The sequence below is a fragment of the Ochotona curzoniae genome, unplaced genomic scaffold (assembly GCF_017591425.1).
Source record: "Ochotona curzoniae isolate NIBS_2020 unplaced genomic scaffold, NIBS_Ocur_1.0 scaffold_4701, whole genome shotgun sequence".
Taxonomy (NCBI): Eukaryota; Metazoa; Chordata; class Mammalia; order Lagomorpha; family Ochotonidae; genus Ochotona; species Ochotona curzoniae.
In genome coordinates, this window is record NW_024467122.1 from 40851594 (window position 1) to 40867470 (window position 15877).

Sequence of the window (15877 nt, forward strand, 5' to 3'; positions counted from 1 at the left end):
TGGCAAGTTACTAGGATTTCTACTTACATAAGAAGAGAGATCTAGAAAAAAGAAAGCATGTACCCAGACTTGGTACATAACCCTCACCTTTTCACAATATCCAGGTTCTTGAAGTAGCTCTCAACCACAAGTCAAGCCCACACATAAATCATGTATAGATGACTTGCAGTGACTTATGGAGATATCTTCATTAACATTCTACTAAACAGAAAATCTGCATACGGTGCTTCTGTAAGTGTTCACACTATGACTCATACGTATATATACCTTTTGTCCCTATTGTGTATTTCCTATGCCCTCAGTCAAATTCTCCACTAGTCTGGGTGCCTCAAACTTTCATTCTAGAAAGATCTGAGACCTCCACTGTTCTATCTTCTTTGGCTGCTGCAGTTACCCATCAAGTTTAACCTCTGGACAAGGAAATGTTAAAAAGCTCCAACTATATTTCTTGCTTCCATTGCATGGAATAAGTCAATTTCCTCTTCAGGTCAAGCCACAGCTAATTGACTTTATTTTTCATGTGGATTTACCGCTGAATGAATCCAAATTGTCCAAGAGATAGACACATGTGCTTTAAGTGAAACCATGCCTGTGTCCCTGGTGAAAGAATGGCTTCCCTTTCAAACTAATATTTCCAAATCAACACAGTATAAAAGTGGTAGTGTGGCATACTAAAGTTTGTTGGTAAGTTATTGGGTATAAAAACACCTGTTTTGAATGTTTTCCCATGCATTCTATATGGAAGATATCAAAATTTAATGGTCTGTGATTCAAATCACCTTCTGATTTTTGGGAAACATGTCTCCCTCCTTTCAAGGATGTTGTCTTGGGCTTGCACTGTAATTCAGTTTTCATTAAGCTGTCCTGTCCATTGGGCTGGCTACATCGGGGTGATGGGGTATGTGGTAATGTCAGGCTGATTTTATTTCAAGTCAAACTCCTATGGAAAGTCATAAATATGAATTTAATGGGGAAAATAATTAAGGACTTCAACTTTTACAAAATAGGGCTTTATTGTGTAAAATTTATCATTGAAAGAATAATATGAATAACGTTTGAAAGGAAGGAAGAAAGCAATGGTGGAAGGAAGGAAGGAATGATATAAGCAAGGAAAGGAAAGAACAAAGGAAAGAAAGAAGGAAGGAAGGGAGGGAGAAAGGAAGGAAAGAAGGAAGGAAAAGAGAGAGTAAGAAGGAAGGAAGGAAGGAAGGAAGGAAGGAAGGAAGGAAGGAAGGAAGGAAGGAAGGAAGGAAGGAAAAGAGAAAGAAGGAAGGAAGGAAGGAAGGAAGGAAGGAAGGAAGGAAGGAAGGACATTGCTTTGATTTCTTAGGTAGACTTGGGATCGGATGAAATGCTCCTTATTTGGGAATCCTTAGTATAGAGCTTACTTGTTTATTGATAGCAAGTTTGAGTCCATCAGTAGAAATCAGCTGTTCTCCTTACACACATCTTCAAGAAGCGCACACCATAGTTCTTCTGGGCAATGTCCCAGAGCCAAAGATGGCAACCAACCTGAAATTAGCCTTCTCACTAAAATTAGTCAAGAATAAAGTTCCAAAAGTTGAAAAGATGGAAGGGAATGGAGATAGGAAGCAGTAGCTACAAGAAAGGAAAAGGGATCATTTGACAAGTTCCCGAGATAAGTTATGAGAACTGAAGATATCGAAAGAATAGGATATTAGTTTCATGGCTGCGAAAAAGTCTTTGGAGAAACGCTTTACAAAGAACTCCAAATCTTCACTCGCTTGTGCTTTTCTTAAAAGACTGCCAGTCCTAAAAGGACCATAACAGGTTTCCCTGCTCTTCATGATTCTAGCAACTCTCCTCATATTGCCAAATAAACGTTAAAATCTCTCCTCATACAAGCACTTGAATTCTGACAAACTAGTGTGACACGCTTTAACTGCAACAAAGTCAGGAAACGAAATTCAAGGAAATCGGCTATGAATAACCAAGTGGACAAGCAGGTGGCACTTGCAGAGAGAGCCTGAGTTCAGTGGCGGTGTTCTCAGTTCCTTGAGATCCGTGAGATGAGGCAGATGCGCCCAGCTTCTCTGGGCCCTGCACCGACTTCGCAGTCATCCTCTTCAGGTGGCCAACCCAGTCAAATCCTTGAGGACCTGCGCAATCCCACGGGAAGACCACGGTCTCCTTCGCCATTTTACAACATTGATGCTACTAGTATAGGGTTTTTACAAGGTGCCCAAAGCTTCTGAAACAAAGTTTGTGAGACCCAGGGCACAGCAGGAACTGTACCCAGGTCAGACAGCCCAGCGCTCGCTCGCTCGCTCTCTCTCTCTCTCTCTCTCTCTCTCTCTCTCTCTCTCTCTCACTCATTCTCCTTTGCTGGTTGGAGCTCCAGGAAGAGCTGCTGAGTTTCTGAGCTCTGCACTCAGGGGTGGTTTATGCACTGCTCCCCCTGCAGCCCCAGGCGCTGTGGCACTCAGAGCACACCAGTACTGGGCCGCGTCACTCAGCTGCACAGAGGGCTTCCTCAGGTGGAAGGAAGATTCGCTCTTCTTAAATTCAGCCTCAAAACCGTAGAGGCCCTGAACCAGGGTGTTCCCTGAAACGTATTTCAGGAGAAGCTGAGGACCTTGGCCACGGTGCTGGACATACCAGAAGAGGTAAATAGCTCCCCCATAGGAGTAGTTGCACCTCAGCTCCACAGAGTCTCCTTCAGACACAGAGACATGGGTGTCGGGCTGGGTCACAGTCTGGGCTCCAGCGTCTCCTGGAAAAGCAAGGCATCCGTGAGCACAGGAAGCATTTCTGAACCAGAGGCTGCAGCAACAGCAGAGACCAGAGGAATTTACTCACTCAGGGCCAAGTGAAGCCCCAGCACTGAGGCGAGCAGCAGGAGCATGGCTGGGCTGGAAACGCTGCAGCTTCTTTGCTGGGAGAGTTCCTGGCGGCGGGAGAGCGGGAGAGCGGGAGAGCAGCTGCCAACAGAGACCTTGGAGTCAGGAGGTGCAGGGGGAGTCGGGATGGCCAAGCTTTCTGCTTAGGTGAAAGTGCAAACGCTCCTAAATCGAGGCTGGATGCTCTGGGAGCTCTGCTTCTCGCTGCTGGTCTCTGCCACGATCTCGGCAAGCTGAGTGAGAAAGTGCATTTTGTGCAGAAGACCCCCTCGTCTGTATAGCATCGCCCCCTGGAGGTGACGCACAGAACCACAGGTCCTCGGGAACCACAGCTATTCAACCTTGTTCTGTTGCAGAAGGGAAGGGCAAGTCAGAAGTACCACAAACAGGATTGATTCTTTCCTACTAGTAAAATATTGTGTATTAGATTCATGTCCAAGTTCATGGCTCATGGGAATCAGACCAGTTACCTCAGGCTGAGCTCTTCCGTGACTAGGTCCTGCCTTGGCGGTGATGGAGGAAGGTAGAGAAGGTATTTCTTGCCTGCTGCTGTGCGCCTGCAGAGTAAAACTCAGGGCCCATGAAACAACACTGCCGCTATATAACTATTGATCTGGTGTAACTGAATTGCAGACCTTCACCCTACAGCTAAAGAAAATGCTGGGACCCTTAATAAAACAACCACTATAATCCCCCCCCCCCCCAAAAAAAAACTGAGTTTAGAAAATGTCAACGTTTTCTCCGTAATCAATGGACACCATTGCCCATGTCAGGTGCTTCTGTGCTTTGTCATGTATTCCTTTAATCCGAACTAGAGAGATTAAGCTCACATAGAAAGCTTGGTGACATGGTCAGTGTGTAGTCTATGGATGTGGACTTGAGGTATCCAGGACAATATACACATACATGCTTGCTCTCTTCTCTTCTCTTCTCTTCTGAAGTTCTTCCTAACTAAGAGAACAGACACAGAAAAGGGAATAAGCAAAAATCCATGAATGAAAATAAAAATCTGTGAAGAGGAGATATTTCTACATATCTCCAGGAAATGGAAATATGCAAGATCATCTTGATGGTTAGAGCTTGGACAGAAGAATCATGATCAAAAATAAACTGTTAGGGGGAGGCTTTGCTCTCTGGTTGGTGGTAATTTTAGCTCATCTAGATCCCGTTTCAGGTGTCTGTTCCAATTCCCACATCCACTTCTGATTCTAACTTCCTGCTAATGCACAACATGGGAGGCAGTACATGGCTACATTCTTTCTCAACATGTTCTGGCACAAACACACCCTCTCTTTGTTGAACAAACGTGTTTAATTAGAATTTGGTAGTCCTTCTGCAGCAGTAACAGCTTTTCTTCCCATGTTTTAATTCAACAAATATTTAAAGAGGTTCTGCTTTAATACAGGCACTGAAATAATGGCAGATAGCATAGCAATGGATATAAGATAAAAGCCCTTCTCTCATAAAATCTATTCAGGGAAAAGTATAGATGTTTATACACATTACTCAGAAAAAAAAAAACTCAATAGGTTTAGGTGTATGAAGTAATGTAAGTATGAAACAATGTTACTGTAGACATCACAAAAAGGTGAGACTGCGAACAGTTGAAAGAGGAGCACGTGCATATTCATGTGAGTAATTTCTGGGCAGATTTAACCAGTGGAACAGCCCCAGAGGGGCGCTGAATAGAGTAAGGGCTCCTACTGAGGGCACCCAGAGCTTATAGAACACCTTTGACCTTGACTCTCAGGAAAAATGAAAATGATTGGGCTGTGGGGGAGATTTCATTATATTTTTATGTGTTTTGATAGAGTTTCTGACAATCTAAAAGAAGTAAAGGGACACTCTAGCTGCTATCTGAAGACCAGACTAAACAGAGCAGGGAGAGATGCAGGTCGGCAGGCTAGCACACGCTCAAATGCCCCAGGCAAGTGTAGTGGGGGTCTCCCCTGAGGTGACACCAACACGGGGCAGCGGCCAGGACACATGAACGGTCTTCACAGAGTTAGAAGCCACTGGTGCTTTTATTATTATTTCTTTTCTATGATTTTCATTTATTTTCTTTTAAAATCCATACTTTCAAGACTCACAGTATTTTTTTTTTCATCTTTCAAGACTACATCTCTATTGAAATGTAATTGACTGTTACAATTTGGCTATTTGAAGTATACAGTTCCATGCTTGTAGGTGTGTTCACAGGGCTGTGCAAAAATCACCATAATCACCTCAGATGACATTTTCATTAACACAAAGAGAAAGCCAGGACTCATTAACAATCACCCTTGGTTGTCTCTCACCCATCCCTAGTCGCCTAGGCAACTGGAAGTTCAGATAAGATAAAATTTGATGTCGCCATAGGTTTGCCTGTTGTGGACATTGCATATAAATAGATTCAGAATGTGGTCAGAATGACCGTCTTTTCACTTACTGTATTTTTAAAGGCCATGCTGTGGTTTATACCAGTCAGTCATTCCTTCTTAGTGCTAAATCATGTTCTATTGCATGAATATAATACATTTTATTGTCTCGTTCACTAACAGGCAATGACTTATTTCTATATTTTGATATTACGAATCATTCTGATATGACCATTTCTCCATGCTTTTGTGTGGATGTATGATTTCATTTTCCTTGATACCATCTTATGAAGAGAATTTCTTCATTCCAAGGCAGCATGCACCATTTTACTTTATCAACAGCAGTGTACAAGGATTACAGTTTTTCACCTGTTCTCAGTACCTGCTATACTTGTGTTATTATTCTTCTGTGTTATCTATCTTTACAGGGATCTCATGTGTCTTTGAATTCCCTAAAGAATAATAATAATGACTATCCTTTACATTGATAATTGGCCATTTCTGTATCACTTTGGAGAAATACCTAGTCACATTTTTTGTACAATTTTAAGTGACTAATTTTTTTATTGTTGCATTGTCAGAACCATTTGCATATCGTGGTTGAAATTGCTTCTATTCAAGCATTTCTTTGCAAATATCTTCTCCCTTTTTGGGGTGCTTCACTTCATTAATAATACACATGCCTAATTATGATAAAGTGCAGTATATATTTTTATTTTGCTACTTTTCCTTTTGGTCTCATATCTAAGGGTTTACCTAACCAATGTCATGAAGATTAACGTTTTCAATGTGTACTTGATCAGAACTTGATTTCAGGGCCTGGCACAGTGACCAAGTGGCTAAATCCTTGCCTTGCAAACACTAGGATCCCGTATGGGCACCAGTTCATGTCCCAGCTGCTCCATTTACCATCCGTCTCCCTGCTTGTGGCCTAGGAAAGCAATAGAGGATGGCCCAAAGCCTTGAGACCCTGTGCCCACATGGGAGCAACCTGGAAGTGGCTAATGGCTTTAGATGGACTAAGCTCTGGCCATTGTGGCCGCTTAGGGAGTGAACCAGCAGATGGAAGATCTTTCTCTCTGTTTCTCCATCTATCTGAAAATCTGCCTTTCCAATAAGAATAAATAAATCTTTTTTAATCGATTTTTATGTATTGCATGGAAGGGCCAACTTCATAATTTTGCATGCAGATATTCACTGGTCCCTTTTCTTCTATAATTTTGGTAAAAGTCCTTAAAATGAATATCTTATGCCACCAAACCACTAAGTAACATTCTTCAACTGTTCTTTCAGCTCAATTGAAGTCTTAGTTTTGTTACCACTACTGAAAGAACTTCTTTTTTACTTTTTAAAAATCCATGTAAGTGAACCTGGTGCGAAGGTTCAATGGCCAAATCATCACCTTGCAAACACCAATATCCTATATGGGCACTAATTTTTACCTTGTCTGCTCCACTTCCCACCCAGCTCCCTGCTTGTGGCCTGTAAAAGCAGTAGAGGATGGCCCCAAAGTCTTGGGACCCTGCACTCACATGGGAGATCTGGAAGAATCTCCTCACTCCAGATTGACTCTGTTTTAGCTGTTGCAGCCATTTGAGGAATGAAGCAATGGATGGAGACTCTCTCTTTCTCTGTCTCTCCTTCTTTCTGTAAATCTGCCTTTCAAATAAAAATAAATTGTAAAAACTAAAATGAAAGAGAGCCCAGGGCAATGACTCAGTGCCTAAGTCCTTGCCTTGCAAGTGGGCATTGGTTCATGTCCCAGCTGCTCTATTTCCTTCCAGCTCCCTGCTTGTGACCTGGGAAATCAGTAGAGGATAGTCCAATGCCTTGGGACCCTGCACCCATATGGGAGATCTGGAAGAAGCTCCTGGCTCCCAACTTCAAACTGGCTCAGCTCCAGCCATTACAGCCATTTGGGAAATGGACCACCAGATGAAAGATCTCTCTGTCTCTCTTTCTCTCCATAAATCAGATCTGCCTTACCAATAAAAATAAATAAGTGTCTTTTTCTTTTTAAAAAAAAATCTATGTAAGGTATATGTATAAAAATATAAATGTATGTCATATATATAGTTTTTAAGAGTATTCCCACTTCCTTGCCTTTTATTTTTATCTTTCTTTTAATTATTATAATAACATTTCTAATTTCTTTTATAATCATTAGTTTAATCTTCCACTAAATAAGTAATTCATTAAAAGCATGGACAAGAAAACTACTCCTCCAGAGTATAAACAAGGGCTATAAATAGTAATCAAAGTTCAAAGTGCCAACTTTACTCCTCCCAGTGTCACCTGTACCCTTTCATACACTAAATTTAATGATAAAAGTGCAGATTTCATTTGACACTCTTTTTTTAAAAAGTATTTCTTGTCATTGGAAATGCAAATTTACAGAGAGGAGAGACAAGTAAAAAGATTGCCCATCCGCTGGCGCAATTCTCAAATGGCCGCAATGGCCAGTTATCCGAAGCCAGGTGCCAAGAGTTTATTTCAGGTATCCCACATGAGTACAAAGTCTCAGGAACTAGGACGGACGATCCTCCACTGCTTTCCCAGCTGAATGGGAAGTGGAACAGCCAGGGCACAAACCAGTGTTCATATGTGATGCTGGCACTTGGAGGTGGAAGATCAGCAAGTTGAGCCATTTTGCTGGCCCCTATTTGGCACTCTTGAGCTCATCTTTTATTGTCTTGGCTCCCACAGTGACTCTGTCATCTCACCACTCTGTCCACTTTTTTCTGGTATTGGGTTTTATGCTCAGATCTCTGGCCTCTGAAGTTGTAGTTATCCAGGATCCAGTCTTTCAACTCACTTACTGCTCTCATTCATTTTGAAGGCCTTAACCAACCACATGGTGATAACCAGCAAGTGTACATAATCAGACTGCACATCTGCCATAGACTCCAGATTCATACACTATTCTGGGTATTCAACAATTCAGCCTGGATACCTAACACACATCCCACATTTGACACATCTAATGGGAAGTATATAATCTCTGACTGTGTCCTCTAGCACACTGCTTTGTAATACCTGGATCTATTGAAATAATACTTTATGACATTTCTACTCAGAAAGATACATACAACTATTATGTTGCAATATTAAAATTATAAAAGCTAGATTTACATATTTAAATTGGTGAGGTATTCAAAAGGATTATTCAAAAGGTATCATTCTGATAAATTTCATGTTGCAAAAATATTTGTAAAGAAAGGATACCTGAATAAGGAATTTGAGGGACTGGTATATTTATTCCAATGCCGCACTGAAAATATTTTTATTTTAACTAGAAAGAGAGACACAAAGATATGTTCCCCACAGATTCACTCAAACGCATGGTTATAGGCAGGTCTGGAGTTGGCCAACACTAGGAGCCTGGAACTCTACACATCTCCTACATAGATGGTGGGCACACAACCACCTTAAACCATCACCATTGCCTCCCAGGATGCACATTAGCACAAAGTTGGGGACTTAAGCATGTGCAGGACTCAAATGCAGTACTCTGCTATGCAATAGTGGTATCCCAGGCATACCTTAACCAGAGAAATCATTTGGAGGATCTTCTTCCCTGGATTCACTCAAATTCTATAATGATGTGTTGTCCACACACCTTGGCATGCCCTTTCAACCTGGAAACATACATCATTCATCTCTGGAAAAAATGTTCTTGAATAACTAATTTGATCATTTATTTTTCCTAATTGTCTTTGTTCTCCAACCATCAATTGGCAGATAGTGAATTTCATCTCTAAGAAAGGATTCCCCTTCTGCAGACCCTGGGCAATGTCTAAGTATATTAAGTAACGCCTTTTTGATAGAAAGGCAGTTCTTTTACCCAGGAATGTAGAAACTCCTCATAATTTCTGGTCATAAATTGTTTTTGGAAAACACAAGTCTATCCATACTATGCAATTTCGTAAAAAAAAAAATAAACTAAGACTTAATTCACCTTTGTTTTCAATATATTTAACAAAATGTCTAGATCTCTTTCTTTTCCTTCTTTGTGTTTCATGCTTCCTTTAAGAGCCAATTCATTGGGTTCTGAAGCTTCTGTAGGAAGTTGTTCCTTCATCTCCCAGCTTTTCATGGAAACTTAAAGCATCTGCAGCCTCCTCTGTCATAACTGCATCTCAACACAAGAGTCCGCCTGGAAAACCTGAACAAGGCCAGAATTCCATGCAAGGATGAACCATTGGGCCATTTCATCCAAACTGAGATTTCATATGTTTCAAATCATACATTCCAGGGTTGAGGAATTAAGAGTGAGAGACTATGAACTGTCACTGCACCATGGGGGTGGCAGGTAGCCGGGAGCATTTCTGCTTCTTGTTTTTCTCCTCTCGGAGCTGATCGGCGTTCACCTTGAGAGTGATAGGGCAGTGAGTGGCAATAGCACCCCCTGAGCCAGAGTGGGTCACAGAGGCAGGCACTCTGCACCTGGCCTCTCACTGCGCCTCGGTTTGTGCTCAGCTCCCCCTGCAGTTCCTGTCACTGTGTCACTCAGAGCACAGTAGTACACAGCCGAGTCTGACTCTTGAACCGCGGCTTTCTGCAAGTGGAAGGAGGTGGCTTCTTTGTTGTACAAGGCTTCAAACCCTTTGTTGCTTCCCTTATCATTGGCCTTCGTGGCCTTCAGGAGGAGCTGTGGACCTTCACCAGGATACTGGACATACCAGAAAAGCGCCGGATATCCTGCGGCTGTGTAAGTGCAGTTAATAGTGAGAATTGCCCCCTCAGAGGAAGTCAGTTGTCCTTCTGTCTGGGTCACCGAGTCTCCACTGCTTCCTCCTGAAAACAAACAAACAAACAAAAAACCAATAGAACAAGTTACTTTAGGGGTGACCTTGCCTGTGCCCCTTAGAGAAACTTCTAGTTCAAAACTCCACCACCAACAGAATGGAACAAAGATGAGTGGTAACTGCCACCTTACTTACCAATCATTAAGAGTAGCACAGCCAGCACAGCCAGTGGTCCTACAGAAGTGTTCATTTTGAATACATTTGTGCTTGCACGTTTGAATATATGTTTCTGGAGCTTCACTTATTTGTGAGAGGAAGTTTAGCATCACGGTAAAGAGATGAGTGTGTGCACTTATACTTAAAAGCAGGAAGTGTGTGTGTGTGTGTGTGTGTGTGTGTGTGTGTGTGTGTGTATTGGAAGATGCTCCCCCTTGTGGGCAAAGATCAAATCCTGTTGACTTGTTCTCTTAAACTTCAATTCCACTTCTCTATCTCCACCTCTGGCTTTTTGTCTAAGATAACTGTTAAATTGTTTTAAAGAAGAGTTGGCATTTATCATAAATGCATTTTCCCAGGACGCGATCAGACATGGAAACTCATCAGTACACTTCTGAAAATGATTTGTCTTATTTTATTTTTTCTTACATTTGTACCCATTTTTGGCTATCCCATAATCTACTAAAATATTCTCAATTTTTAGGCTAATACACAATTGACCATTAGTAGATGATTTGGGATAGCAAAGAGTTTTTCTTTTCCTCATTACTTTAGTATCACACGCAGAACCATGTTGTGTAGCCAGCAAGCGAATGACAAATATTTCCAGAATAGGTAAAGAATGCATAAATTGTTGAGAACTTCTTGCTACTTGAAATACTCTTGTACTCCACACTTAAAACACCGATTGTAAGAAGCACATTTTAATATAAATTTTGAGAGAAAAAGGAAATTCTGCATTGCACATGTAGTTTAAAACACAAAATATATGTAACTTAGTATTGAAAGGATGTAATAATTGAAGTTATTGAATTCCTATGAAATGATCTGTTATGTCATAATTTTCTTCTTTTGTAGAATTTTAATGCAAGAATTCTCTTAGTGAATCCTTAAAATATTTGTTGTTCTGATACAAAACATTTAATGGAAATTTTACCTTAAATTTGATTTTTACATGAATCGATCTGTACGTTCATTGATCAATATGCTTAAATAAAATTCTTTTCATCAAAACACAAATTACTTGGGGAAATCAAAGGTGTTTAGTGTCAGCATTTAGCATGGTTTACATATTTCTACTAGTGAACAGAATCACTTCTTTTTATATAAAAGCTTGCTATTGTTAAAACACAGTTGGGAGGTCTCTCCACTTATAAGGAAGATCAAATCTTCAGAATTAAAATATAGAAAATTTAAAATCTCTTCATGTGGTTGGGAGCAACCTACAAACAGTCAAAGTCACAGTGAAGCTCCTCTAAGGCCAGCATGGGAAAAACCTTGAATCCTCAAAAATGTTCAAACCATTCTCCTTTATTATTGTACTGAAATCACAACAACCACTTCTCACTATTCTTGCCCATTTGGCTTACAACAAATGTCCTCTGATATTCAAAGGACAAACTTGATGAGGAGGAAAGGTGCCCGTTCCTGACAAGCCATTACCAATGTTTATCTTTGAACATGGAAGCCTTTTGCACTGTGTGTCCTGAAAAGTTCATTTCTCACGAATTCAGAGACAGAAGCTTTCTGTTCCTGCCGTAAGATGTTAACTCAAACAAGATCCAATTTTGGTAGAAAATTTATGTTGTTTAGGTTCATAATCTTTCCTCTCTCTCTTTTCCCTGCCACCTCTTGTTAAATCCTTGCGACCAAGCAGTGTCTTCCTCCTTTTCACAGCTCTTTTGTTGTATAAATCTAAACTACTCTATCCGAACTCTAAACAGAAATATTCAGTGAGGAATTTTGCTTTCCAGAATTTCCTTAACTTTCCTAAATTCAACCTTGTCCTTGTGATGTAGCAATCCTACAATTCTGAGGAAATCCATTATCTAAGCCATTTCAGATGACTGTTTTAGAACTGTGTGACCAATGACATAAAATGCTTAAGCTAATTCCCAAGTGATAACACATTTATTCACATAACCTGACCTCAAGAACTCAGAAATTCTGTCCCAGGAGTTATTAGTCAAGAATTATTCAGAAAACAGAAACAAACTCAAATATTTTAAGAAGAAAAACATAGAATACAGAAAATTGGGCCTTGGAAGAGCTGATGAGACCGAGATGACAAAGACTGAGTGCAGGACCCCCTCTGCATAGATGAGCTGAACTGTCTGCAACTCCAAAGTGAGTGATTCTCAGGAAGAAACCAAGAATTCAAGCCACACCTGCAAAGCTTGCTTGTCTACTCACAGATCCTACAATAGAATCTTCTACACTCTTAATATCGCACAAAAGTATCTCATTCACAGTAACTAAAGCACATACTAAGCGAAGGGGATTGTGGAAAGCATGGTTTGGAATGCTCCTCCAGAAGATAAAGTGTGTTAAAAGGGATGAAGAAATGTATTTCAGCTGGCATTCTGCAACCCAGCACACTGTCAGATAATTCAGTTCTTACCTAAAGTGAGTGAGATAGTTTAAACCTATAGAAACCTGAGAACTATGTGATCAGATGATTCTGAAATAGTTAGAGCAGATAATACGTGAATGTGAGGTTTCGAGAGGCAGAGTCAGAGAGAGAGAGAAGAAAAGACAGAAATCTTCTACCTGCCTGGTCACTCTCCAGATGGCCACAATGGCTGGACCTGAGCAGATCAAAACCAAGATCCAGGGGCTTCTTCTGGCCCTCCCACATGGGTGCAGGAACTCAGGCAGCTGGGCCACCTTCCATTGCTTTCTCAGGTGCATTACAGGGAGCTGGACCTGAGATGGAGCAGTTAGAAGTTGAACTGGCATCCATACGAGATGCTGGTGCTGCAGACAGTGGCTTTACCTGATATACCAAGGCGCGAGCCCCTGAATGTGAGTTATGACTGTATTGCTGACCACACTGCTTTTTAAATTACTATTTAGCATTTCTGTAATTTTCAAAATAGGTTTAACATAAGAACTGCCACATATAAAAAGTGGAAACTAAGTTAATGACAAAAATGTCATTACATGAAAGTTCTAAGTGAGCTCTAAAGGTGTGCCATATGCATTTGGTAATTTGGTGCACAAACTACATTAAATGAGTATGCAATAAATGATACAGAATTTTTATTTCTCACCGAAGGCTACAGTGTATGTTTTGGCTACTATTTAACAATTCATATATTTTAAAATTTTTGGTATTCCTGTCCTTCCAACACTATCACTACTTTTCCCTCCCAAGATCTTCTATTTGTGATAACAACACCCTTTAACTTAATGACTCCAACATGCCATATACTCAGATATTTGCAATGATTCTCATTTAATTATCACTGAATATAATGAAAGAAAAATTTGAGGAGTCTCAAGATTGGAAAAACGTAATTGCAGGAGGCTGGCATTTTGTTCACAGTAGTTCTCAGTTTTCTTCTGGATTATTCTATTGTCAGCTAGCCTGCATATGAAATTGCCTTTTACCAAATCACCTGGGCCTGTAGTTCTAAGTAAAAACTGAAATTTTCACAAGATTTGGTGGGCACACAGGAAGCAGTAGCCATTATTTTCTGAACATCATTGTTGCTTAGGAATGGTAAAAGACTGGCTCCACTCTGGTGCTGGTGTTATGGTTGGATGGTTGGTTGGTTGGATGGTTGGTTGGTTGGTTGGTTGCTCTTCCTGAATAACTAACAATAAACCAACTCCTCAACACACAAAAAATTACCATTATCACAACACTTATCAGCAACTGAGAGCATCATGCAAGCCATTACACCAACTTACACCTGCAGCCCAGGCCAAGTCATTAAAATCATCAATTCTGTTACTGCAGCCGCAAACAACTTACCACCAGCCATGTACCTCTATCAATGGGGCCCTTGCTACCATCTGACTGTCAAGACTTCATCCCAGAATCTCATTCTGTGTATTTGTTTCCTGTGATCAATTCTGTACCGTGTTGCTGGTGTTGGCTTCCTCTAGGAAACAACATTGCAAAAAGCTTGTGAGCACAAGCAGCCTGCGTGCTTGTAACCCAATATAATGAAATGGGGATATAATTCAGCAAATACTACATGTTTACAAGGATGTAAGAATATAGAAGTACTCTTATTCAGCAAATATCACTTAGAATGTTTTGGGGAGGGCCCAGGGCAGTACCCTAGCGGCTAAAGTCCTTGCCTTGCATGCATCGGAATCCCCTGGGTGCCAATTTGTATCCCAGCTGCCCTGCTTCCTATCAAGCTCCCTGCTTGTGGCTTAGGAAAGCAGTCAAGGGCAGCCCAAAGTCTTGGGCCCCTGCACCCATGTGGGAGACCCAGAAGAATCTTCGGGCTCCTGGCTTCAGATCAGCACAGTGCCAGACATTGTGGTCGTTTGGGGAGTGAATCAGCAGACAGAAGATCTACCGCTCTGTCTCTCTTGCTCTTTGTATATCTGACTTTCTAATAAAATAAAATGAATCTTTTTTTTTTTTTTTTTTTTTTTTTTTTTTTTATTATTGTTGCTTACATTGTATTGTGTAGTACAGTTTCATAGGCGCTGGGGATTCCCCCCACCCCTCCCATACCCCTCCCCCCATGGTGGATTCCTCCACCTTGTTGCATAACCATAGTTCAAGTTCGGTTGAGATTCATTGCTTGCAGACACATGCCTAGCATAAAGTTCAGCGTCTTATTGTCCAGATAAGTTCAGTGGCCTCTTGGGGAGACCTTCTATGGTCTGAAAATAGGTCTAACAGAGTAAAGATCCAGTCAGTTAAAAGCCCCAACGAGGCCACAGTATCAATATACAACATTATGGAATTAATTGACATAGTATTGGGTAAACAATATGTTAAAAATAATGCAAGTTCCCTTCTTCGAAACATCTGGGTTGAGACAGTATCAATGACAGGTTCAAAAAAAAAAAAAAATAACAAACAACCAAACAAAAAATTACAGGTTAAATCAAGGCAAACATGTGGTATCTAATCTTTTGGGATTCGCTCATTTCCCTTAGCATTATAGTTTCCAGTTGTACCCATTTAGCCACAAAGAACTGCATTTTGTTTTTTTTAATAGCTGAGTAGTATTCCATGGAGTAGATGAACCAAAGCTTTCTTATCCAATCTTCTGCTGATGGGCATTTCGGTTGCTTCCATGTTTTTGCAATTACTGATTGTGCTGCAATGAACATAGGGATGCATGTTGGTTTGTCGTAAAACAGGTGTTTTGGATATATTCCTAGGAGTGCTATTGCTGGGTCATATGGTATGCAGATTTTGAGTTGTTTGAGTGTTCTCCAGACTGATTTCCATAAAGGCTGTACCAATTTGCAGCTCCACCAGCAGTGGAGTAGGGTTCCCTTTTCCCCGCATCCTCGCCAGCAAGCGTCGTTGGTGTTCTTGTTTATGTGGGCCAATCTTACTGGTGTTAGGTGGTACCTCATCGATGTTTTAATTTGGATTTCCCTTATTGCTAGGGAGCTGGAACATTTTTTCATATGTTTGTTTGCCATTTGGACTTGTTCCTTTGTGAAATGTTTGCCCATTTCCCGTGCCCATTTCTTGAGTGGCTTGTTTGTTTTGGTTTTTTGGTTGTTTTGAAGTTCTTTATATATCCTGGAAATTAGCCCCCTATCGCCTATATCGTGTGCAAAGATCTTCTCCCACTCTGTGGGTTGCTTTTTTACTTTGTTGATTGTTTCCCTTGCTGTACAGAAGCTTCTTAGTTTGATGAGGTCCCATTTGTTTATTCTGTTCTCAACTGCTATTGCTTTTGGTGTCCTTCTTAGAAAGTCGGGA

General features: G+C 40.8%; 2 gene segments (V, D, J or C); both read right to left on the minus strand.

The window, feature by feature from the left end:
• Positions 1–2326: 2326 nt before the first annotated feature.
• On the minus strand, positions 2327–3095 carry LOC121148496. The segment is given in 2 exon segments: positions 2327–2734; positions 2821–3095. Coding segments are annotated over 2 exon segments (447 nt in total).
• Positions 3096–9478: 6383 nt separating this feature from the next.
• On the minus strand, positions 9479–10304 carry LOC121148499. The segment is given in 2 exon segments: positions 9479–10015; positions 10162–10304. Coding segments are annotated over 2 exon segments (429 nt in total).
• Between the last annotated feature and the right edge of the window lie 5573 nt (positions 10305–15877).